General features: G+C 39.5%; 1 protein-coding gene across 1 annotated transcript in view; it reads left to right on the forward strand.

Moving 5' to 3' along the window:
* The window catches only part of elk1 (ETS transcription factor ELK1), a 28537-nt gene extending 3633 nt beyond the window's left edge, over nt 1-24904 (forward strand). Inside the window, exons 2-9 of the mRNA XM_053504191.1 lie at nt 12000-12208; nt 12991-13380; nt 14292-14447; nt 15894-16145; nt 16236-16365; nt 16456-16685; nt 20000-20101; nt 24366-24904. Of these exons, the coding sequence (XP_053360166.1) occupies nt 12000-12208; nt 12991-13380; nt 14292-14447; nt 15894-16145; nt 16236-16365; nt 16456-16685; nt 20000-20101; nt 24366-24464 (1568 nt within the window). The 3' untranslated portion in view covers nt 24465-24904. The remainder of the gene's footprint in view (nt 1-11999; nt 12209-12990; nt 13381-14291; nt 14448-15893; nt 16146-16235; nt 16366-16455; nt 16686-19999; nt 20102-24365) is intronic.
* The last annotated feature ends 626 nt before the right edge of the window (nt 24905-25530 follow it).

Consider the following 25530-nt stretch of genomic DNA (forward strand, 5'->3'; position numbering starts at 1 on the left):
GCTGAATGTCTCCGTAATTCTGGAAAATCAGGTCCCTCCAGTTCAGTCTTTACAAATGTTACAGAATACTATTGAAACATGTGGCACAGCTGCAGGGGTTTTGGCGCCTCGTATCTTCAGAGAGAGACCAACCGCTTAGTCGAGCAAGAACGGACATGATGGTGGTAGTAGTAGTGCTCCGTCTGAGCAATACAGACGTGATGTTTACAGAAGACTTAAACACTTCTAAACACAAGGGGATTTCATCATGTTCTCGTATTGAAGTTCATCACAGAAAACGAAAAAAGAAAAGATTTAGTGTAAGAACGGTGGTGTGTCTCAGAAATAGTGCTGTAAAAGCTCAAAGTCTGGGTGAATTAGATTCCTGAGACTGTCCACCGAATACCGTGTATGACCGGGGAATGCTCTCTGGACAGGACAGTTCACATTTCAGTCCTAGAGGGAAGGTTTTTTTTTTGTGTGTGTGTGTAAGGAAACCAGAGAACAAGGAACAACATACAACAAGACAATCACGTGACTGTAACTCGAGCTCGAGTCTGAACCACAGAACCTGGAACTGTCGTATATTATTTTACCTTCATGTTTTTTTTTTATACACTCTCTATTAGTGTCTTTTTTTCCCCCCTAAACGTTACTTGTAAATAAGCCATTTTGCAAGAAATTGTCTTTAGCTAATATGTCATCAAGTTTCCGCCACTGTAACAAAATCAAAAGGGGAAAACAAAAAAGAAAAAAAAAATCTTTATGATGCTTTAAGAGCCCTTTGGAGTCCGTCCGCCCGCCCCCCCCGTTTAAAAAAACCCTGAATTATCACGAAACTTGTCGGTTATTAGTAACAATTCGTCGTGTAACAGATCATAGCCGATCCACGATCCATAAGTACCGCTGTTCACGGTTCGAAATCTGTGTGAACAGCAGATTTAACCATCATGGTGCAAAAATGGTTTCCAGCCACAGAAGGTAAAATATTTAAGCATCATTACGTTATTGAACTGTGAAAGCTCATATTTGTGCATGCACACTCAGTCACTACTTTGCTCAGGGTTGCCAGATCACACTGATGAAAATCCCTCATGCAAACAGGATCATCAGAACGAGATTTCATACTGTAGCGCAATTATCACCAGCCTTATAATAAAAAACAAATAAAACGCATGGTTTTGGGTGCCCCTTGTGCCACTGGGGTGGCAACGCCTCCCCTGGGCGTGACTAAGACTACTGTGACCTGTGGTGATGCATTTGCGTGCTGTAGATTTTGGCACCAGGATGTTGGCAGCAGGTGCTTAGGGGCGTCTGTGGATCGGACTTGTACCTCTGGCGCTTCCAATGAATGCTTGATCGAATCGAGGTCTGGGAAGTTTAGAGGCAACTTTGGGTTCCCTGCCTGCTTGGTCCAGTGTGCAGCGATCTGTGGTGCACTGGGTGTTCTGGTGCTTTTCTATCAGGTTAGCATTAATTTTATATTTATTTATTTGTTTGTTTTGGTGATTTGTGCCGAATTAGCTTTTTTATGGGACCAGACGGGTTAGTCTTTGTTCCTCAAGGACATAATACACACACAGACCGTGTTTTACCAAAATTAAGCACTGGTTTTAATTGCTTGCGAAGACGCACCTTTCCAGGTGATGTGAAAGACAACTGGATCGGAAAACCGCTCAATCTGGCAACACAACTGAAATGAGGCAAACTCTGAATGGCTTTTTTATGATTAAGAAATCGATATTCAATTATTTCTCACTTGTACCTTACAGCACAGTGAAATGATATTGATTTTTCTGTGCTTATCTCAGTGAGGACGCTGGGGGTCAGAGCGCAGGGTCACAGGGTCTCATGTTGCATTTTAATTCATTAAATGAGTATTGCATGATTTTTTTTTTTTGAACACTGAATATTTTGAATTTGTTTATTCAAGACCGTTTTTTCCCCTTTATCCGAAAAACATTATGATTGGACGCCGTGATTCGATCCGATCTGTGAGGGTTGTGATCTGTCCCACTTTTAATTAAGACCCGACTCAGGTCCCTAGTTTGCTTTAATTCACTGCAAAGTCCTGAAATCACTCCAACATCCCCCCCCCAAAAAAATATCTGTCATGGGACTGTGGACCTCAGACATCCGCTTTGGGAGAGTGTATTCCTGAGGTGGTAGGAGGACAGCTGTCTTTTACAGATTCTCATTTTGGGCAAATCTCAGGGTTCTGTCTGAAAATAAACTAAATCGAAGAGGAGTTTTCAATTTAATATACTGCTATAGTACTGCTATGAAGTTAGTCAGTTATATACTGTATGTGTAGTTGAGATTTTATTCATCACCATAACTGCTTGTATGTTTCTTTGTCCGTCTGAAATCTGTTAGGAGTTATTTTACATCAAGTGGTACGTTTTTAGAATTGTAGTTACAGTGTAATATACATAATACAGTTCACCATAAACGTCTGCACGCACATAGAGGAAATTAATTCTCCATCTTCTTTAAGCAAGAATGGCGTGGTAATGATTTGCAGTTTAAAAATTTTCTCTAGGTATGAAGGGCTTTTCTGACTCCCCATACTATATATATATGTGTGTGTGTGTGCAGGATTTAGGATTTCTCGCACGCTGCAGTGTTATTTGTTATATCCGTGTCTGCGTATAAAACCTCTGCATGCTTATTAAACTGCTGTTGTGTCAGGTATTTACTCTCACACACCAGGTGATCCTTGGCACGTGTGTCTGTCTGATGAATTGTTCCATTATCACTGGAAAAAAGTAAGACATTAAACTTAATTAGTTTTTACACATCTCATCAAAATTTGTGAGTGAGACTTAGCGATGACTTGGTTGTTAGACCACGAAATTATGTCAATTTTTTTGGGACACCCTGTACTTTAAAAGCTAAGGCGTGGATATTCGGGACTGGGATCACCAGGGACGACCCGATACGATGTTATCATGATATTCCGGTGTCAATGCGACCTGTGATGATTTTATAAATTTTCTGATTCTTAATTCTATACTCCTGTTTTTTGGGGGGGATAATTTCGTTATACCTCAAACAAACTTGGCTAATAATTTGCTCGTACCACACAGGATGCTGCAGGGTTACAGAGGAACCGAAAGATTTTACAGTCTCTAAAACAAACATAAAAAAAAAAAAGTTTTAAAATTATTTTGCAATCTGCATTTTGTTTCACTTCATTTATTTACTTATTTATTTGAAGAAGTGCAATGCATAAAGAAATTGAGAGGAAAATCCCAGGTTCAGGCGGCACGGTAGTTTGGGGTTAGCACTGTCGCCTTGCACCTCCAGGGTCTATTTGAAGAAGGAAAATGTGTATGTATCGAAATATTGTACACATTCATCTAAATAATAACTCTATAATAACTGGGAACCTATATAAACGAGCAGGTGTTCCTATTAAACTGGCTGCAGAATATATACATACTGATGATGTATACGGTATTGAACTTTTACACTCAGGACTTTCCTTATGCAACACCATCTATGCTTTTTTTTTTTTCTTCTTCAGTCAGTTCTGCAAGCCGCAAACTCATTTTTATTACCTAAAAGCTTTTAATCCGACACATCTGGCGTTGCGACGGCGAACATGCTGCCGCACTCTCCATCCCTCCATTCAGAAACCGTGAGCTCGTAGTGCAGCGGATGATGACGCTTGGTTTGTAAGGTGTGGTTTTTTTTTTTTTTGTTTTTTTTTTGGCAGTTGCTGATTTTATGCTAACATTAATTCAGCATGTGTCTGGCCGCTCAGCTTGCCGGCTCTCAGGTGTTATAAATCGTGCCAGGCCTCGCTGCCGGAGAGCTGAAGATAATTGGCTATTAAAGATCACAGGGCTCTCTCCATCCTCCTGAGGCGATCACGCCTGACAAGTGAAAACAGATTTATACTGGCTCTTCCTCCATCACTCCTCTCTCTCTCTCTCTGTCTCTGTCTGTTCTTTCAATTCATCCTCCTCCCTTCTGCGGCAACAGGTGCGTGCGTGTGTGTTTGTGTTCGTTTGTATTCATTAGATGGTAATAACCTTGTGATGATAATCGTATCTAGAATAGAACGTTTCATACATTTTCTCATATTCAGTGCTGTGAAAAAGTATTTGCCCCTACCTTATTTTTTTTTCCTGGACATATTTGTTATATTTGCAAAGATAACCCGAGTAAATACAAAATTTCGTTTGTAAATGATGATTTCATTTGTAAAGGAAAAAAAAACTGTCCAAACCTGCCCTAAGAATGACTAAAAAAAAAAAAAATTCAACAAGTTGTTCATGCTGAAAAACCCTCCGATGTGGCTGAATTAAAACAATTCTGCAAAGAAGAGCGGGCCAGAATTCCTCCAGGGCAGTGTGAGAGACTGGTTGCCAGTTATCGCAGGTGCTTCGTTGCAGTCGTTCCCGCCCCCGCAACCAGTTATTAGGTTTTAGGGGGCAGTTACTTTTTCCACATAGGGCCAGGCAGCTCAGGTTTGAAAAGCTTTGTATTTACTCGGGTTATCTTTGTGTAATATTAAAATTTGTTTCTTGATCTTAATTTAAATGCGACTAGTATGCAAAATAAAATTAATTTAACATTATTCCTAATTTGTAATACTTCATTGGAGGAATTGTTTAAGATTTTTAGTGCCGTAATTAATTAATACAGGGAAAAAAAAAATATATATATATATATTCGACTTTAAATATGTGTCTAAGGTAAGCTTAATCAAACATGCACTAATGAATAATATATCCTTTGTTCATTGTGACAGAACACAAGAGGAAAAGGTTCCAAGTAATATTTAAGTTTTAAGATAAGAGAGAAGAAAACACCTGCAAAGATCATTACAGATGATTATTGAGCGATAACTCGTATTAATGTACTTAATTAATGTACTAATGGGGTTAAATCGAGGAGTTGGTTGTGTAGTGTAATCAGAGTAAACATCATGGTAGTGTGATATTACAAACTAAACTATCTAATCTATCCATCATCTCACAAGATCCAAAAGCTGCTCGAAAAATGGGTGAGAAAAAGAGATTTAGCATTAAAGATGAAAGGGAGTTTAAAGATAAACCGCAGATGGTCTATTTGTGTTAGATTAAGAATGAGAGCTCCAGACCTTTCATCTATTATTACTTTGTTTCATTTCTCATATCTTAATATTAATATCCTACTTACACCCTCTTAGTATTGGCTTTCAAATTAAGTGTTTACTGGCTCATAGTGTTTTTGTTATTGTAAGGTTTTGTACACACTTCTGGCTACTAGATTCAGGATGCTAAAGGTTGTTGCAGGATCTAACTAGTGAACAACCACTTCTGTTCATGTTTATAATATCCAGTAGTTTTTAATTCAGCATCACACTTTTATTCATTATTATTATTATTATTATATTTTTTTTGATATTACACTGCCTGGCCAAAAAAAAAAAAAGTTGCCATTTAAAAAGAGTCATAGTATGAGGCAAAGAAAACAACTAAAAAGATTTAAAACTACTGGAACTGCGTTAAGAAGTCTTCAGGACATTATAAAAACCTGAAGGGATAGTGCTGAAAAGTCAACTTGAAAAAAAAAAAAATCATGAATGAAAACTTAAAGTTGCATGGAAAAAAGGCTTGAATTTGCTAAAGAGCATAAATATTTGACTTTGGAGTAATGGGGTGGGAGGTCATGTGATCTGATGAGTCCAGATTGAGCCTATTCCAGAGCGTCAGGGTAAAAAGGAAAGTGCATAAAGTGATCCACCATCATGCATCGTGTCCACTATACAAGCCTGAGAAGCAGTGCTACGATCTGGGGTTGTTTCTGTTAGTCAGGTCTAGATTCAGAAATTTTATGAGGCAATAAAATGAAGTCAGCCGACGACCTGAATGTACTGAATGACCAGGTTATCACGTCTATGGAGATTTTCACCACTGATGACACAGAAATATTTCACAGAATCATTTTCATACATCAACTGGCCACCTCATTGTGTGCTGCAATCAAAGGTAAAGGTGATTTAAATACATGTTTTTGGGAGCCAGGCAGTGTATTTTTATCTTTTTTTTTTTTTTTAATCCCCTACCTAGCAAAATGCCTTGTTACTTTAAATTAGATGTTTTTAGTTGTTTTAATTTGCTCCTAAAGGTATGGACTTTATGTGCAGCTCAACTCTTATCATATTCCCTGAAATTTCTATTTACTTGCTCTAAACCAAATAACCCAGTCCAGTGTCTATACAATAGTGAAACGCTCAAGTGGATGTGACACTTGGCCTCGTCAGGATGACCCCAGTCAGTCCGATCCAATTACATAATAGTACACCCACTACAGGTCATGAAGTCAGTGAACTAATAGGTTGTGTAAAACAGGTAGTACGCCTGACGTTCCACTGTTTAGTTTACTTTGAAGTTTCGGTGTAAAAATAGTGCAGTGTCCTCAATGTCACCCGTTCGGGTACGGTCGGTGACCACAGAGAGGAAACCGCGATATAGACCCGTGCAGTTATTTAATCGGAAAAGGCTGCAGTTTATTACAGGGTACGTACACACAGACAGTTTTTAAATATATTTTTAATAATTTCAATTATTTTGAGGTGATGGATAATTATTGGCAAATATCATCTTAATAAGAATCAGTTATTTGAGGTTAGTCAAGACGACTCTGCTTCAATACAAAATGCTATATTTATAGTTAATATAATAGTATAAAAAATAATCACACAGTGATCGAACCGGGCAGCCCTTTTTGACATTATGTGAAGCAAAAACTATAAATTGAATCCATCCGTGTGTTGATTTCCAGCATTTACATTTTAAACATCATAACACACAGAGAGAAATATATAATTGCTGGAGCTGTGTAATTTAATATATCATGCAGTTTAATCAATCTTTTATTGACCGGCTCAGTTAGATGAATCGTTGGGTCAGTTTTCGATTCTGAATCGATCACACTTGTGAAAATCTTAAGTTAAACTTTGAAATGGCAAATTCAAATATATATTTGAAGAAATCCAACAATCTTTAGTGACTTTTTATCTTTTGCCTTTCTCGTTTTGTAGTTTTTATCCTGTTTAAACAAACGCCAGTGTGTTGTCTTTCTCTGCGCGTTTGTAAGCTGGGTGTGAACACGGCAAACTGCCTGAGAGCATCTGGGAGAAATGGTCTCGCTCTAGTCATGTTCGACTGCAGGGAGAACACGACGGCAGGAAGTGAACTGAAGCCAGACATGTGGTTTATTATGGATTTGGAGCTGCAGACTGAGCCAGAGGACAGAGCTGGACTGCTCAAGGATCTCAATGTGCTGCTGGACAAATAGAGGAGAGAAAATAAAAACAGGAAACGATATCCAAAATTTTGACACAATGATTTGTACGCACACTTGGGGAAAGATTTTTTTTTGTTTGTTTTCCTTTTTTTTTCCTTCTGGTCAATGAACGAAAAAATAGTTTTTTTGCTCTCATGTGTTTATTTATTTATATATATATATAGCCTATATACTTTTTTTTTTTTTTTACCAAAAGTGGGAGCACGGGTACAGAATTGACGGGTATCTCCAGGGTGGGGTGTATGCGTCACCATATGTGCCGGATGGCATGTAGACGGACTCTTTCACCCTTTTTTCACCAAACCAAGAGTGTAAATAGTGCTCGGTCACAGGAAACTGACTAATATGTGTGTTAATTACCCGAAAAAGGTCAGTGGACATTGCGTCACATCTGCAGATGCACAAGTGTGAGTAATAGCCGTGTGACATTGTTGTGAAAATAAGCATTGTGAAAGACGTCTTCAAAATGTCCATCAGTCTCTGCCTCATGACGTCCGTCTTCAAGAACACGGTGTGGAGTTGGAGATCGAGTGTATGCACACTCGGCCATAAGAACATAAAAACCTTCTCTTTAACGTTACACTATTTACAGACCTTTCAGGACCTGGGCCTGCTCTAGTTCCTTATGTAAGCGGCATAGTATTTATTCAGAAACAAATCCCTCCCGCTCCCATTTAAGGATGGTCTAATCCCGCCCACACCTGCAGATTCTTGTTAAAAAAGTCTCAAAAACTCTCAAAAGGATAACAGATTTATTCACAAAAATGAGTCAAGCACTACTAAATTCACACTCGCTCGTGTTAATGAACGTCGCCTTTTCTTTGTTTCATGATTTTAACACTTTACCTTCATTAGATTAGCCCCCTGTGTCTCATCGTATAATGAAACCTAAGGGATATTACTATGAAACTGTGACTTGAATGAAATAAAAGTAGCACCGCGGCGTCTGAGCTCTTTGCAGCACAGAGTCCACGTTCAGCCCGTAGCCCATAGCATTAACGGTAATGAGCGTTAAATTAGTGTTCCTTCGGGCGACGCTCTCGAAAGTCGGAGTAATTGTGTTCTCAGTCGTTTCAGCCAGCGCCGATACAGCGCAGGAGATTTCACACGCACACTCTCTTTTATTCCATAGTTACTGTTGCTTCAACGCTTTTACCATGGTGATGGTTTCTAAGGTGTTCAATACGAGTTGCGTAATTAGATGGAAGAAAGGCGGAATGGTAATAAGGTTAATTTGCAACCTCGGAGTGCTCGCGCAAAACTCATGACACACATCCTCAGCACTCAGCGCTTTCTCACACTCACTCTCTCTCTCTCTCTACCTCCCACCCGTCTGTGGTTCTCCTGTTAATAGCAGTTAGTAGCAAGAAGAGCAGGCCTTTTTAGTTCTCAGCATCCAGTATGTATATTTTATCTAGCCAGTGATCCTAAATATCTTGTTCACATCTTTCTTTTATTTAATGTAACTATTATAAACAGTGCAACCAGCGTGTTAACATTCGTCCAAGTATATTTTGTTTACCCTTTCTTTTAAAAAATCTTTCTGAAAGAACGATGCCATTCGTCGTCGATTTGCTATAGGCTGACAGTTCCCTCTCGCGCTACCGCTCCTGTACCTGGACAGTTTCCTGTCTGTACTGGGAGGCAGTAAATGTCGCGGATGCTCCCTCTGTCCTCTCTACCTGCTGACTCGTCCCTGTGCTGAACTAAACTCCATGATAACTTGAACAACTTTTGTTATACTGAATTTCCAGCACCCTAACACATGATGTTCTATAATTCCTGTTATTCGTTATCACCCAAATGAGGATGGGTTCCCTGTTGAGTCCGGTTCCTCTCAAGGTTTCTTTCTATTGCCATCTCGGGGAGTTTTTCCTTGCCACCGTCGCCCTCGGCTCGCTCATCAGGGACAATCTCTCAATTCCATTGTAGCGAATCTCACAATCTCTCGCAGCGAAAATGTAGAACCTTTAAAATTTGCATATTATAATAATTTTTTGGGCATAGAAACCATATGAAAAACAAACATAATAACGTGATCTTATAAATCCGTGCGATTTCTTTGCCGATGTGTGATTATTATTGTTATTATTATTATTATTATTATTTATTTATTTTTTTGTTACATTTAGCTGAGTCTGTACAAGTTGGTTGAAATAAAATTAATTTCAGTTCATCATATTCCCTGGGTTGTGCTGGATAAAAGGAGAGGATATGTCTCTATATTGCACAATCCTAAAAGATTTTATTGCAAAAAAAAAAAAAAAAGGGCTAAAATGCTCTGGTTTTTAAGTGGTTTCTTGCTCAATGCCGTTTTGTGAGTAGTAGGTTGGATCTCTGAAATGTGAAGTTAATAGAAATATGAAATAAATCAAAGTATTGTGTTCAAGTTCATATGTATTTGTTGTATGTAGTAGACCATTTATTAGATTTATTCTTTAATAATTAATTTAACCAATTGTTTCCAGATTTCCGTGATTGTGGGAAAACTCAGCAGTGTCCCATCCCACCACTGTATCCTCATTCAGTTTTTCATAGCAGCAAAGCGTTTTATTCATTACTTATCAATAATTATAATTTTTTTTAAGCACCACCATTTTTAATGCAAATCATTTTCAGATTCACATAACATCAGTTCAGTAATCACACGCCGTGTGGAGATCTGAAATCGAGTTGAGTTCTCCGACTTCACAGACAAATGCTCCGCCTTCACGTGTTCAGCCGTGCGTAATAACGCTCTTATCTCCGACGCGTCCTTGTTCGCCCTCGCACACTCCTGAGTCGCGGAGCCAAGAGCTGGTCACGTGCTCGTGATATCAGAATGGAAGGTCGCGGCAGTTGACCGTGGAACAGAAACGTTCCCAGATTGTGGACAGATGTTTTTTCTTTTTTTTTTATGTCCACAATAAATAATTACAACATACAAACAAACAAAATTAGATTAATATTGTCTGGATTTTTTGTCGAGTTTTGCGGATGTATTTTAAAAATGTATTAAAATTGCTCCAAAAGTGTAGTTTTTATTTGATTTAATTTTTTTTGAAAGTTAAGTCTAGTGCAAAATGATAGCAAAATAATTTTGTAAGATCCCAAACAAAGCTTTATAACTCCTGGTGGCTCTGATATAATAAATAAGTTTGGTCGATCTTTGTGCACAATTGAACAAGAGACAGACATCAGTCTAAAGGTGTTGTCTGGGGCAGTTGTTGTGTTCGTGTGGTTCCCTTAATCAAGTGTGAACGAGCCATCTAAACCTAGGTACGAACCAAGCATCCACGGACCAAAGACATCCCAATGAACCGAGTCTGGTTTTCTAGCATCAATAATGATAACCGATTCTGTATCTGTGACATCCACTGTAGAGGCAGCTTTTGGATGTATAAGGAGTGGGGGAAAAATAAAATAACCTCCATGTGCGGTATTTAGCAGAACCCTGAATGTGTTTCGAAAGCTGTCGAAATAAAAAAAAGAAAATGATTATATTCTAAATTGTAACGTTATTATAATATTAATGTCATTAATAAATTTAACCCTGCCAAATTAACTGTCAAATGTAATGAGCATCGAAACACATTCACTCAGGACGGTGCACAAAAGTACAGGAGCGCACGTGATGGCCGAGCAGGGCAGCGTTCAATAACGAGCGCGTGTGAAACCATCCATGAATGTACAGCAGTTACCCAGTTTAATGATTTCCGTTTTGTTTTTGAGCACACTTGTTATTGAACGCAGCCCGGTTGTATTATGCTGTGCTCTCGTACCAGGCAGACACACACAGGAGCTGCTTGCCTTTTGTTTAGTTTTTTATTAGAATATTTTTTTTGTGTGTGGGACCTGGATGGATAGATGGATAAAGAGAGAGAAAGATTTTATTCGCCATCTGGAGCCATGCTTTTGTTGTTTTGGATGATTGTTACATTTTATAAACTATATATGAGTTTTTAGATGGTAAAAATACCACCATATATAATCTGCATGTCTTCTGTTGAAAATGCTTAGCGAACCAGGAGTTTATACCAGCGAATCAAAACTAACACACATTATGCTTTGGTCCGAATCGAGAGAACTGGGATACAAGTGTAAACACACCATAAATTTCCATTATAAAGTATAGGGAGTGAGTTAGGGTCCGTATTTAAATATTAAATATTTTAAAACTTATGAAGATTTAAAATCTTCATTATTTTTGATTTACATAATTTTTACTAAAAAACTTTTTACTTTAGTTTTTTTTCAAGCTCTTCAATGTATCTTGTTTCCTAATCAGATCAAAGGGGTGTGTGCCAAACAAGGTTAAGATCAAAGGTTTAGCATTTCCAAAAAACACTATTATTATTATTATTATTATTATTATTATAATAATAATAATAATAATTGGGGTTGAACTAATTACAACAAATTCAGAAACATTTTGAAACATTAGGTTGTTGATTTTCTTACTGAAACATTTAGATGTGGTTCTAATTTCCTCTAATCTCGGATCTAATCTCAGTTTAGAGTTAATGACTCCCTTGAAGCTTTATTTTAACAAAAAACTAATGATACAAGTTGAAAGCATAATCGTATGATATAATGGAGCTAAAAGCCAAACACTATCACAAGTGTCCCTTTTCCCCCCAGTGTTCAGTATTCTCTGGTAAAGATTATGTGTCAATATTGATTCTAAGATCATGTATTGTGAGTTTGGGATTATTTGTCTATTTCTATTTGTGCAGCCATGGACCCGTCCATCACGTTGTGGCAGTTCCTGCTGCATCTCCTGGACGACCAGAACCAGCGGCACTTGATCTCCTGGACGTCGAACGATGGCGAGTTTAAGCTGCTGGATGCAGAGGAGGTGGCGCGCCTCTGGGGGCTGCGCAAGAACAAAACCAACATGAACTACGACAAGCTGAGTCGCGCGCTACGCTACTACTACGACAAGGTGAGCGCGGGAGAGGCGCCTTATGTCTGTTCTGGATTTTCTTGCTGGAGCTCTGTCTCGTTTAAAGCACACGGAGAGCTTGGCTTGGTTTGGCTGCCAAAAGCCAATCAGAGTGAGCCAGTCAAGCGAACGTGATTGGAAATCTAGAGAGGGCAGGGATTGTCACGTGTTCAGTTAAACAAACAGTGCATGTTTGATCTAGTGCTGCGTGTAGAAACTAACAGGTGTTGAGTGAAGCAGCGGCTGCTCCTGAAGCACTAAGCAGGACAAAAACAGATTGTGGGTCTAAGAAGCTTGGAAATTGTATATATGCTTACATAACAATTATCAATGCTTTGCTGTATTAAAATATTTGTTGTAGTAGATTTCCATGATTTACATGCATTTAGGTTTGCATTTGGAAAAGGAAGAAGATAAAAAGTGTAACAAAACTTCTTTATAGAAACTTGGTGCTGCAAAAAATGCTGTAGTGTCCATAACCACGTCATATTGATGCGACAATATTTTAACAATTTTGCGTTAGGATAATAAATTTTTTTCTTGAAATGAAGTTTTATCTGATTGACAGTTAAGATCGTTGAAAGATTTGAGTAAAAAAAAAAAAAAGGTTTGGAGACTATGGACATAAAAGGCCATAAAATTATATTTAGCAAATGTGTTTCTTTTTTCATCTGATGCAAAATATAAATGTGAAGAACAGGTAACTGTTCTGAGAAAGAAATATGCTGTAACACGTTATAGAGATTCTCTCGATAATTGACTTTCTCTCTCCTTCTTAACAGAACATCATAAAAAAAGTAAGCGGCCAGAAGTTCGTCTACAAGTTCGTGACCTTCCCCGACCCTAACTCGGCCGATGGCCTCAGAAGCCCAGAGGATGCCCAGCGGCTCGTCGGAGGAGGTGAGAAAGCGGAGACGCCTGTCCAATCCAAGGCAGCGGGGGGTGCTGGCGCCACTGTGTCCTCCCTGTCCAAGAGCCTGCAACCTCAGCGCTCATCTCCTAGCTCAGTGCAGCGCAGCTCCCGCAACGACTACATGAAGTCTGGGCTTTACTCCACCTTCACCATCCAGTCCCTGCAGACGCCCTGCAAGAGCAACAGCAAAGCTGTGAAAACGGAGCTGCCCGTGGAGAGTGCGCCAAAACTCGGCAGCATCGAGCGACCGCTGCAGGAGGTGAGACCAGAGCGAGAAAAAATCAAACATGAAGCAGCAGCAGCAGCTTGTGCACTTTTTTCCCCACACTTTTGGCTCTGGCCATCGACTGCACAGCGTCTGTTTTGTGTATCTGTTACATCTGTGCAATTTAATCAATTATGCAATTTAAACGGTCTTTTGTTGGTCAATTATTAAATAATTTAGATCAATGAGTCAGTTTTCAGTTTAGAATCTAATCACGCTGTGATAACGGTGATTCCTCGCATTTTGCATGAGTATCGCTGCGCCTCGTTTGTAGTTTATGACTGGTCAAAGCAATACCGCCACCTGCTGGACTCGCAAATGTAGCGGAAGATTGGTAGACTTTGTATAAGAAATGACATTTTAAACAATGAACAAAAAGTTACACAGCATTTCAGTGCATATTGGATATTTTTAGTAGTTTTGTACACTTCCAAAACCTCTATGAAATATAGCTACTTAAAACAAATCAGACAAAAGACATTACTGTTCCGCCGGAAAAAAATGCTAATCGAAATGACAGTCTGCCTACGATCTTTTGTACAATAAAATTTTTTTTATGTTTTATTTTCTGCCTTCAATTACCAGAATGTCGAAAATGGTCGTTTATATGCCACTTCCCTTCCTTGAGCCATTTTTAGCAGGAAAATGAACAATATGATTGATATCATGACATATTGTGAGGGGAAAAAGAAAAAAAAGCTTGCACTTGTATTATTACAAGCTTCATGGCACAGTTGCACAGGTTTTAACGAAACATTCGAAGCCTTCTTATGTTGTACTGGATTTAGCAGTGTGTCTAAATAAAAAAATATGATGAAATTTTGCTCTGGAAGTGTCTCTGAAAGTGCTAAAATGTGTTGTTTTGCTTCTCTGTCTTTATGGGTACTGTGCGCCCGGCCTTTCAGACGCGCGTATGTCAGACGGAAGCTCAGCAGGCGGCAGCGGTCACACCGTCTCCAGTGGACAGCGGCGGTCTGCAGGTGATAGTGACACAACCTTCACCCTGCGCTACTCCCGCCCTCAGCCCACAGACGCCCTCTGCCTCTACCGCTACCCCTACGGTGCGTTACTTACTTTTGGATTTAACCTGAATCGTTTAAAAAAAAATCTGTCAGGTGCTTCTTGTTTCATTTTGAAGTTTGTGTAGTTGAATAATATGGGTGCATTTATAATTTATAGTGTTTTTTTTTTATGTTGCAGTATGGTGATAAATCTACAACTGTTACAAGTTTAAGCTGACAGATTGGAAAAAATTTTTTTTCAAATCCCTCCATGCCTAATCACTTTTTTTTTGTCATATTTGTATTCGTGGATTATTTATGACTGCTAAATTATGCGTGCCTTTTTTGTTTCAGCCTCAGCCGAGAAAACATGCTGTACAAATAATTACACTTTAAATTCGAGCAATGCTTTATTGGGCCTTGTTTACTCTTGTTAGAATTTAGTCCCACAGAGTAAACATGTTTATTGTGCCTGCTGTTATCAGCTAATTTGGCAGCCACAGTGTTGTTGTACCAGTCAGAGAATGTGTGTGTGTGTGTGTGTGTGTGTTGTCGACTCATTCTTATTGTCATGCTGTGCTGGGCCGGGACCCGTTAAGCCTCGATTTCACTGTCCGACTTGCACTTTGTAAGACCTTATAAGACCAAGAGCAATTATTTTTATTTATTTTATATTTTTTCTGCCGATTTTGTTGTTATGCTGCACCCAGCTCGGTGTCAAAATAAAACCGACACCAAAAACAAGTCCTTACCTGCGAGTACTGTAGCTGACGGTGATGCTAACAGGAACAGAGACGCCGCAGCTTGCAGACGCTCTGTGTGAGAGAGGAAAGCTTTTCGTTCTTCATGCCTGTTGTATTTCCCTTTTAATCGCCAGAGATCGGTTTATTTTTCATTTCATAAACTCCTGCTTACCTGGATTGACCTTAAATTTCATCAGCAGCTTAATCATCCTCCTCCTTGTGCCTGTTTCCTTTTTGTTTGGAATAAAATGTTCAGAATAGGTCCGAGCAACACTTTAAGTGTGAGTTAAGTCAAGAGTTCAGAGTTCAGTTTTATGTCTGTGATAATATTTATTTATTTATTTATTTATTTAGTTAGTTGTCTGGAGGATAAGTTTGAGAGTGAGGCATAATGATGCACACTCTGGCTGTAGAATTTATTGGAATACATTTTTAGAAAAGACAAATACCACTACAATGAAGTTATCATTGTTCACGATTCGTTCCTAACTCTTTCAATGCCAAGTTAAATCGTTCTCATTATAATAACAGCACCTGGATACTTCCCGGACTGAATTTGTATTCAGGAAAAAAAAAGTGCTCAGGGTTTTAAGGGATAATAAAGAAAATTGGTTAGAATGTTAAAACTCTGAGTAGTGTTATGGAATAATTTTAATTTGTCCACACCGTTTTCTTTAATCCAGTTGACGACAGTTACAGTCATGATCCGAAACCCATCACACGTTTTCCCCTCATACCTATGTAACCTGTAAATCTTTTACAGAACGGCCAGCAGCAGAAGACCCAGGGTCTCAACGATCCCCCTCAGATCTACCTGACGAGCGTGTCTGACCCCAGCTCCCTGACTTCGCTGATCCAGGTAGCCGGGAGCGACTGCGTGGTCAGCTCTCAGCAGGGCCACCCCGTGTTTGTGGTCATAAAACCTTCGTCTGTCGGTGAAGCCAAAGAACCGAACATGGCTTCTGGCGAAGACCTGCTGGACATCGTGGACCTGGACGTTAAACCCGAAGCCGAGGTGAGAATGAAATAAACGGTGTATATTAAAAAAAATGTATGCATTAGTATGATCTACAACACTCAACACGCCCTGGCTCCGGTGTTCTAGACGGTCCCTGTATCCACTCCAGTGGTTACCGAGACTCCGGTGTCTGTTGATGCTTCGCCACCCTCCTGCCCGGAGCCCGCAGTACCGGCGGAGGTAGAATCGGAGCAGAATGACGACCCTCAGCCATCTGGTATTTATTAGCACAGTTTCAACAGCACGGTTTGTATGGTTATTATGATCACCCTTGTTTATATTCCTTGTTGTTGTCATTGTGTCTTAGTGGAGGACACGGACACCACCGGAGCAGCAGCAGCTACGCAACCAGCCTCCGCTCAGGAAGTGCAGCCGCCTAAATCCAAGAAGCCTCGCGTGCTCGAGCTTCCCTCGTCTCCTTCGCTGTTCCCTCCCGGCCTCTCTCTGGATAAAGTCAGCGCCGCGGTGAACAGCCTGCTGGCCCCAGGCAACACCACGAACACCCTCACACCCACCGTCATCACCTCTCACGCCTTGGTGAGTCTCTCACTCACACGAGGAAGGGTTATCTCAGTAAAGACAGAGACAGTTTCTTAGCCGTGTAATGCACTTTCATTAAGATCATCACTTAAACCTGTATATCAGATCATGTTTTATTTATTCTCCTGGTTATTTTAGGAAGTTTTTCCTTTTTTTTTTTTTTGAGTCCTGCACTTTTAAGGTCATTTGATTGTAAAATAAGGCTTGTGTTATGTGGTGCTTCAGGCGAGTATTAATTAATCGTGCGTGAACCGTTATCACCAATTCCTTTATTTAATAAAACATGACGGGCAGTAATTATGAGGATTAATAATAATCTGTTAATTGTCTGGAGCTTTTAATTGTTCATGCTTTTATAACGGCGCAGTAAGTCTCGAGCTCAGCGTCCGTCTGTTGTAATGATCTGTACAAACAGAACGTGATTTGTGAATGCTGTAGGTTTCTGTCGTATTATTATTATTATTATTATTACAACCGTGTGATTATTATTAAGTCTTAGGTAGCGGTGCATATCTCGAGTCAGCAGCAGATTGACTGTAGTCCTGCGCAGCGCGCACACCGGTTCTCCTTCAGTGACGTACGAGTTCACAGTTACAGCAGCCACCCACGAGGCAGACCCAGGGAAAAAAAGAACAGCGGAGGCAGCGCTCACACGGCACACAGCCAAGGAATTCTTCTTCGCGAAAAACATGTGCAGCTCTATTTCTGGTTAAACTCAGAGTGCTGGAGAAGGAGTCCTGAAAATAGTCTGAGGGGGCAGAAAATTAGGAGAAGTCAACACAGCCTGACCATGTTAGCAAGCCTGTTTAGTCTGGGACCCGTCTGAGTGTGTGCTCCGTGTCTAAATGTGTGTGTGTGTTTGATTGTATTTCTACATTAGCTTATCTGATGGTTTATTGAGGACTAATAGCTGTACGTTACAGTCTGTTTCGATGTGTGATCTGCCTAAATTCCACCAAAACACCTGCTTGATGTTTCTGTAATAAACAGACGCAGTAAAGTCTGAAAGAAACAGATTTCATCTAACAGATTTAATAGCAGTGATAACACCAGATAGCCAAGGCGTTGAAAGAAAACACTTGCGAGAATACACGACCGTATTCTTCTCCTGCATGTTTACACTCTGGTTTATGTCAGAGCCACAGGATGTACACTGCCAGTCAGAAGACTTTGAAAGAAAAGGGGACGCTTGAGAAAAATAAGCAATGAAAGTGGCCTCCTTATTAGTACCTTAGTATCTGAAGCGCTCAGTGTAACAAATTGGCATGAAACTGAAGATTTCATACAATGGTGTGTGTATTAGACTTTTTAAAGAAAAGCAAAAAACAGGTTAGAATGAGAAGTGTAAGGGGCTCCTAAGTAAAAGAACACAACGAAGAATGTTGTGAGATGCAGAAAGAAATTAACCGATTGCTGTAAGGAAGTGTTTGACGTCAGCATGGTGGAGGAAACCCGATGGTCTGGAGGTGCTTTTCGTGGTAGACACGATAACACAGATGGCCATCACCTGTTTTTGCTGTGAACTGTGTACGATTAGAGCTAATTTTCTCCTACAACAGGACAAACCATGCAAGTACTATTTAGGGACGATGTCGTCTGTGCAGCGTTGACCGTTACAGCTTCTTAAAAGTGTCCATCAGGCTGATCTAAATTCGAGGGTCTTCAAGAAGCCTCGGGGTGGGTGAACTTTTCTCAGATAATCTCAACAAAGTGACTGCAGCAAAGTTCAACATGTAGTTACTATAGACCTTTTTGCAGACACGTGACCACCATAATGAAATGGAATGACATCAGTCATAGCAGAGGACAGTGTGTGTACTGTTAACTGACATTAATAGAGATAAAGATTTGTTAGCAGCTGAGCGCATCATCCGCACTGAAGGCATGATCCCCAACCTGCAATCGATCCACAGCAAGCAATGCTGGATCTCAAACACCCTGACAGTTTTGCAGTCGAAACAAGCTCCCACAGGATATTCGGGCCCTCGCCCAGAACACGGCAAAGGACGAACCTGATCTGATTTGCCTTTAATTTTTAAATCACACTGCTGCTGTCATACCCACACACTTAATTTAGACTACTAAACGTTTATATTTTAATATTTTCATACCTCACAGTTTACATTTTAATATAGTACATTCTGTTCCTGTGTAATTTATATATTTCTATTTAATTTCTGTTTTATTTCATTGCAAATAATGTCTTTTAGATTAATTATACAGTGGAACCTCGGATTATGAGCATAATTAGTTCTGGAAGTGGGCTTGTATTTCAAAACAATCACAAACCAAATTGAATTTTCCCATAAGAAATAATGGAAACTCAAATTATTCGTTTCATACGAATGTGTGCGCGTCTGTGGGGGTGTTGTGTATGTGTTTGTGGCACGGTGTCCAATGACGCGTGCACACAGACACATAGAGCAGGCTGAGTCTTGAGAGAGAAAATGGATTTTTAACCTCTCTAATGACACTTGCTTTTGCTTTACACGCACGCTGTACACACACGCATACAGAAACATAATTAAATATGTTTTACGCGCACACACATGGTCACAGTGTTATAGTAAACAGTACACGCGTGCACGGATGTTTGATTATACCAGTAAGAGACGAGCACTAAGACCCAGGGGAGACTATTACCCACAATTCTGCAGCGCAAGAGAGAGAAAAACCGATGGCTCAGTTGTGACGTGATACTCGGCGTCAAAACGAGTAAAACCAAGACTTGTATGTTTTCCAAGTCAAAATTTATTAAAAATCTTTGCTCGTTTTACTGTGTTACTCGCAATCCGAGGTTTCATTGTATTCTCTAGTGCAGTATTTTAATATGTACTGAAATCATTCTCTGTCAGATCACAGACAGTCATGTAAGTATTTCATTGCAAAGTCGTCTAAGTATTCCACTTTCCTGTACGTGACCAATAATATTTGAATGTGAGTGTTTTCGAAACATTTTCAAAGGACAGAAAGTGTTGTTTATAGTGACACAACATTATCAGATGTGTTTTTAGGCTGAAAGTGCTTCCGTGACTGTGTGTTTTGGCACTGGCGTCTGGTAAGTAATGTCCCTTTTGCTGTCCAGAAGTGGGCGGAGAAGTCCTGACGCCAGGTGCAAAACAATAAGAATTCATATTTTAACCAAAGATCCTTAGTTCCAAGGTCTTGATTAGATTCTTCAATGATTATGTAGATTATTAATGACTGGATTTTTAATGGGTGACTCCAAACCTCTTCAGATTTGCTCTAAACACATTGCGTATTGACTAAAGGAAATGCATGAGCCCTGTTTATTTTCGTTTCCCTCCCAGACGCCGGTGTTGTTGACGCCGAGTCCCCTCCCGTCCACCATCCACTTCTGGAGCACGCTGAGTCCCATCGCCCCACACAGTCCTGCCAAGCTCTCCTTCCAGGTGAGAATTCCCCTCCCGTCTTCCGCTTTCACACTTCTTTCAGCTTCGCAGCACGGCCACATCGAACCATCTGCTGCCTCACAGCGTCCTGCCTTGTTACTGAGATGAAGATCTGCGTGAAGCACTGCACCAGGCACAGCCAGCCTGCAGACCAGGACACATCAATATCAATTTCTCCTGTTTCAGACATGTGAAAATATTAGTTTTTTTTTAATCAGGTATTTCATTAGCTCTGCCTCAGCGTCGCCGTTATTTTCCTTGTACAGACTTTATACTAAAGCTCGAGTGTTGATGTAATCCTTAAGCGGTTTAGTTTTGCACTGGAAAGGGTTTTTAAGAGAAGCACACTGCTCCCTCTGCTGGCTAAAAATGGTATTGAAAACATTTTAAAATGCACATGATGCTGTCTTGAACTAGGAATTTCTTTGATCTCCTCTTTTTTTTTTTCTGCTTGAACTTGGATGGGTTATGTGAAAACGAACAAAGCCACCCACTAGAAGGTAATTAAAAAAAATGTTTATAGTAACAAGTAGCAAACTGAAAGCTACAACAAGAATACTTATTTAAAAAAGTATATATGATTCCTTAATTATAAGGACCACCTACAGAAGCCATTTTCATTTCATTTCCAACATGAAGGGATGAAATTCGTTTGCAAAGGTCATTTTGCTCCAAAGACTTTTTTTTTTGTTTCTTTCTGTATCCTAAATAATACAATAGCTCTTAATCCCTATCCTTATACCACAGCACAGTAGAATTCTCAAATCTTAATCAGGTTATTGTATAACTAAACAACCTGGATAGTAGTTCCAGCTGTAACAAAAAAATAGGTGGGGCGTTTAGGGAGTAAGAACTCTGGATATTTCACGATATAATCTCCTGCTACTCTCATGCACTTATCCCAGCAATTCACTAGCACCATCAGGGTAGAAAGTTCTTGTCAGTACCCCAGAGCCATAAGGCAGACTGCCTGCTTCACATTTGAAACGCTGGCCTCCCAGGAACTCCTTAAAATGTTTGCACCGTCCAGATGGTTTAAGAGTCTCATCACTGCAGTGTGCAGAAAACGTAAAGTGCAGAGTAAAGTCTCCTGTAAATGCAATCGGTTTTACGCCATCATTCATCAGACATTTCATCAAAAGTCCCATTTTGACCTGAACGCCCCTCTCGTATTTATATTAATATGCTTATCTTAATACATCGATCACACGGATCTGTAAATGTGGACACTTGGCGTTATCAAAACAAACATATTGTTGATAAGATGAAAAGAAGTTTACTAAATATTCTGGGGAGAAGTCTTGTGTGTGTGTGTGTGTGTGTGTGTGTGTGTGTGTGTGTGTGTGTGTTAGAAAGAGAGAGTTTGAGCTTTCTGTAATCGTCATGAACCGGAGCGAAAGTTTCCTAGCACAGGAAGTTCTTCATGACAGTGGAGTTTACACTTTGCAGTTTCTCGGTAAGATGGCGAGGTGAGATTTTTGCAAGTAAGAGATGCAGGCGAGGAAACACTTGACATCAGCTAAATATAAAATGCAAGTGAGAACGGGACCTAGCTTACCTCACAGATGTTCTGCATCATTAAATCTAATTATACACCACTGATATGCATGACATATAGTCTGCTATTAATTATTTGCCGGTGATATAAGTAAAGTAACCAGCTCCAAGACGTGCAATTCTAGAAAATGAATGCACAGAGATTGTTTCACATAACATGTATTCCAAGTTCAAGCGATGAAACAAGTAAGCACTTTTTAATTTCTGTCTCAGGTAATACACTCACAGCTTGTGTGTAGTGTGTATATATATATAAATATAAATATATATATATATATATATATATATATATATATATATATATATATATTTATTTATTTTAGGATGCATTGGTAAGATAATGTTTTATGGTTAACATAAAGACAGACCCAAAAGACAATAATCTTTTCAGCATAGCACAATATAATTTTTTTTATTTTTTTTTATTATTATTTCTGGTAAAACAATGGCGATGTTCTACACCTGATGTCTGCAGGAGCTCCAACCTGAACATGACGGATTTGTAGGACGACCAAAAAAGAAAACTGGAGAAAGGATTTTAATTTTATTCAGCATCATATATCCAAAACTATGAAGATTAGAAAAACCGCTAACGTTATTCTCCCACTTACTGATTAATCCTTACTTAAACTATCTAAAGCTGACATCAGATGCTAGTTACTTTTCAGTGTATGTTTGCGTTATGTGTCTCATGTGAGGTAACGCATGAGGTGAACCCATTCAGCTGTTTATGTTCTACATTATAAGGAAACATTATAAAATGTTTCCTTAACCACAGTCGAGCACCAGTCTTAGTTATCGTTGCCGTTTTGGGTCAACTTGTTAGTTAAACTTCAATTCAGTTTAATTCAGTTTTATTTACATAGCGATTTTAACACTTATCATTGTCACAAACCAGCTTTTTAAATGCAGAACAAAAAAAAAGTGAAAAGTTTGAGCAAATGTGTACAAATCATAATTATCAGATCCAAGCGAGCCGAGGCCGACGGTGGTAAGAAAGAACTCCCCGAGATGACGGTAGGAAGAAACCTTAAGCGGAGCCAGACTCATCTGTGTGATATCAGTTAGCAGGACTTATTCTGCAGTTATATCGTTTGTTGGAAGGTTGGACGTTCAGTATAACTGGAGAGGAGGAGAGGTGTTTAAGTTTCCACATTCATTATTGGTGGCTCTAGTACAAAACCGTTTTAGTTTCAGTCCTGAGCTATTGAGCGACTGCAGTCACAAGTCATCAGAAAAACAGCTTGTCTGCATCAGCCGAGTTCAAGACCATTGTCATGGTCAAGTTGGAACTGTCCCCAGTCTCCACATGCATCCCAAGCAGACCACACGGGGATGGAGAGAGAGAGAGAGAGGTGTCTAGTCTGTGTGTTATTTCACCCCTTAAATTTGGAACAAAGTGTGTTCAGTAATGTTTGAAGTATTTCTTCTCTTGTTTTGAGGATGCATTTCCTTATATACCCTTATAATCATTGTGAAAGCACTACAAAGAGCTACCTAGCTACGAAATAAACAACTAGATCAGAAATGGCTGAGCAGTATTCTTCTGAAGTACCTCACACTGCCTAATGCATGTAGCGCATTCTCGAATCAAATCGCAGAATGTTTCTCTTCTGGACGTATACACTCGGTGAAGACTTTTTTTTAGAAACTACTCGTTTATATAATTGTGCAATTATCCAATTAAGCCAGTCGTGTGTCCCCACTGCAGTACACAAAATCATGCACAGACGAGCCAGCGGGTTCAAGTGATGTTAAGGAAAAGATGAGCAAGTATTTCTATACAGTAACTGCTGATCTCCTGGGATTTTCACCCACAACCATCTTAAAGTGCTGGTGCAATAAAGAAGACAGGCGAGAGGCAGTCCTTTAGACAACAATAATTGCCTTGTTGATTAGAGAGCTCAATAGAGAATGACCAGACTGGCTGAAGTAATTCAGATAACCGCTCTGTATACCTGTGCTGAGCAGAAAAGCACCACAGCATCTCGATCGAAACTTAAAGCAGAAATGGCCAACAACAGGATGAAACCTTTAGTCAGCAAAGAAAAGAAAGCTGATGCTGCACCAACCTGGGAGAAAGAAAGAATAGCCTGGTCTTATTTCTGTTAATGCACACAGAGAGGGAGGGTCAGAATTTGGCACCAACAACATGAATCCATGGACCCAAGACTGGAGAAAGTGTAATGGTGTGGTGAAGAGTGTTTATTTTTTTATTATCCAATCTTATTGTGTCCATTAAAACCAATCTACTATAGGCCTGTTGGAGTATTCTTGCTGACTGTGTGCATCCCATTATGGTCGCAATTTACCCCCCAGCATCATAATCCACACAAAGCGAAAGTCTCAAACTGGTTTCATGAACATGACAATGAGTTCCGTCTTCTTCAGTGCTTCTAGCATTTAGCATGTGAGAAAAACGCACTTGGGTTTAAAAGGTTTTCGACATTTTTGTTCAGTAAAGTCAGCAAAAAGTTCTTGAACAGATAGAGAAGTCAAAAAAAAAAAGATCCAATTCTAGATCAACTAATGAAACGGTTTGGGATCGGATTTGTGAAAGATTTGTTTTTAGAGCTGTAATTTTCCTTGTATAAAGACATGCAGTTAGTATTGCTTTTTGATTTTAGTTATATTATACAGTATTTATCACATGATCTGTTCATGATTTTGCTACGATGTCATTAAATTGTCCTTCTTCTCATAACAGTTCCCCTCTAACGGGAGTAATCAGATCCACATCCCGGCGCTCAGCGTGGACGGACTGTCTACTCCCGTCGTCCTGTCCCCGGGCCCTCAGAAACCGTAAACGTCCCATTCCTCACAGGCCCTCGACTAGACGGAGGCGGGGACGACACCCAGCCAGCAATCTACACAACGAGTCCTGGAATATCCTCTGGAGCGGGATGAGATTCCAACTTCAGGCTGGCTGAAACCGGAACGTGTATCTTTCAGACTAAAAGGTGCCATTTTATAGACCAGTTTTCATGATCTCTTCTTTCACATCCTTACCGTTCTGTACATTATTTATTTTTTTGGGATGTCTCATCGGAAAAGATATTTTGGTGCGTATTTTAGTTCCATTTTCAAGGATTTTTTTGGGAGGATGCACCTTTTTTTAAGGTTTTTCCTCACTAGTTCTGAGACGAAGCATCGAGAAGCAGACTTCGCTTCTTCATTTTGTTTCCAAGGACGTTATGCTGAAATATATCAAACAACAACCAGATGGCAGTAAAGACATACTTTTTTTGTTTTGTTTTGTTTTTGTTTTTTTGTTTTTTAAAATCTGAACTAGAAAAGCATGGCTGTTTTGTTTGGGTTTTTTTTGCTTAGTTTTTAAGATTAAAATCGAACACACATTTTAAAAAATGTGGATTTTCTTCTTGACTGATTACATGGACTTTATTTTGCTAAAGAGGCATTTAATCCTCATGGAATGAAAAGGCCATCTGTAGGAATTCTAGAAGAGAAAACGTGAAACGGGAAGACGACGCACGATCCGCCGAATTATCAACTCTTAGTCCTGACGCAGAATGTATTAATGTTCCTTATTGCTGCGATGTCATTTCTTTTCTCTCATCGTTTACTCCCATTCCAGTTTGACCTGGTGTGTTTTTTGTTTTTTTTTTGTTTTTTTATTTGGCTTGTTTTGTCTCGTTAGCCATGTTGTGTGGAAACATGCTGTGTCTGATACCCCTTTTAGTTGTTGGTTTTAGACGACAAAAAAAAAAATGCCAGAGGAGACCAAAGACCAGCAATTTGTACTGAATTTAACGAGCATCTCTTTATGTGCTGCCCATCTCTCTACGTCGTCTCTTGATCTCTATCTTTTCCCTCTCTGATTTTTCTCACTTTGTCTTTTTTTTTTCTAAATT

This window comes from Clarias gariepinus, chromosome 9 (assembly GCF_024256425.1).
Source record: "Clarias gariepinus isolate MV-2021 ecotype Netherlands chromosome 9, CGAR_prim_01v2, whole genome shotgun sequence".
Classification (NCBI taxonomy): domain Eukaryota; kingdom Metazoa; phylum Chordata; class Actinopteri; order Siluriformes; family Clariidae; genus Clarias; species Clarias gariepinus.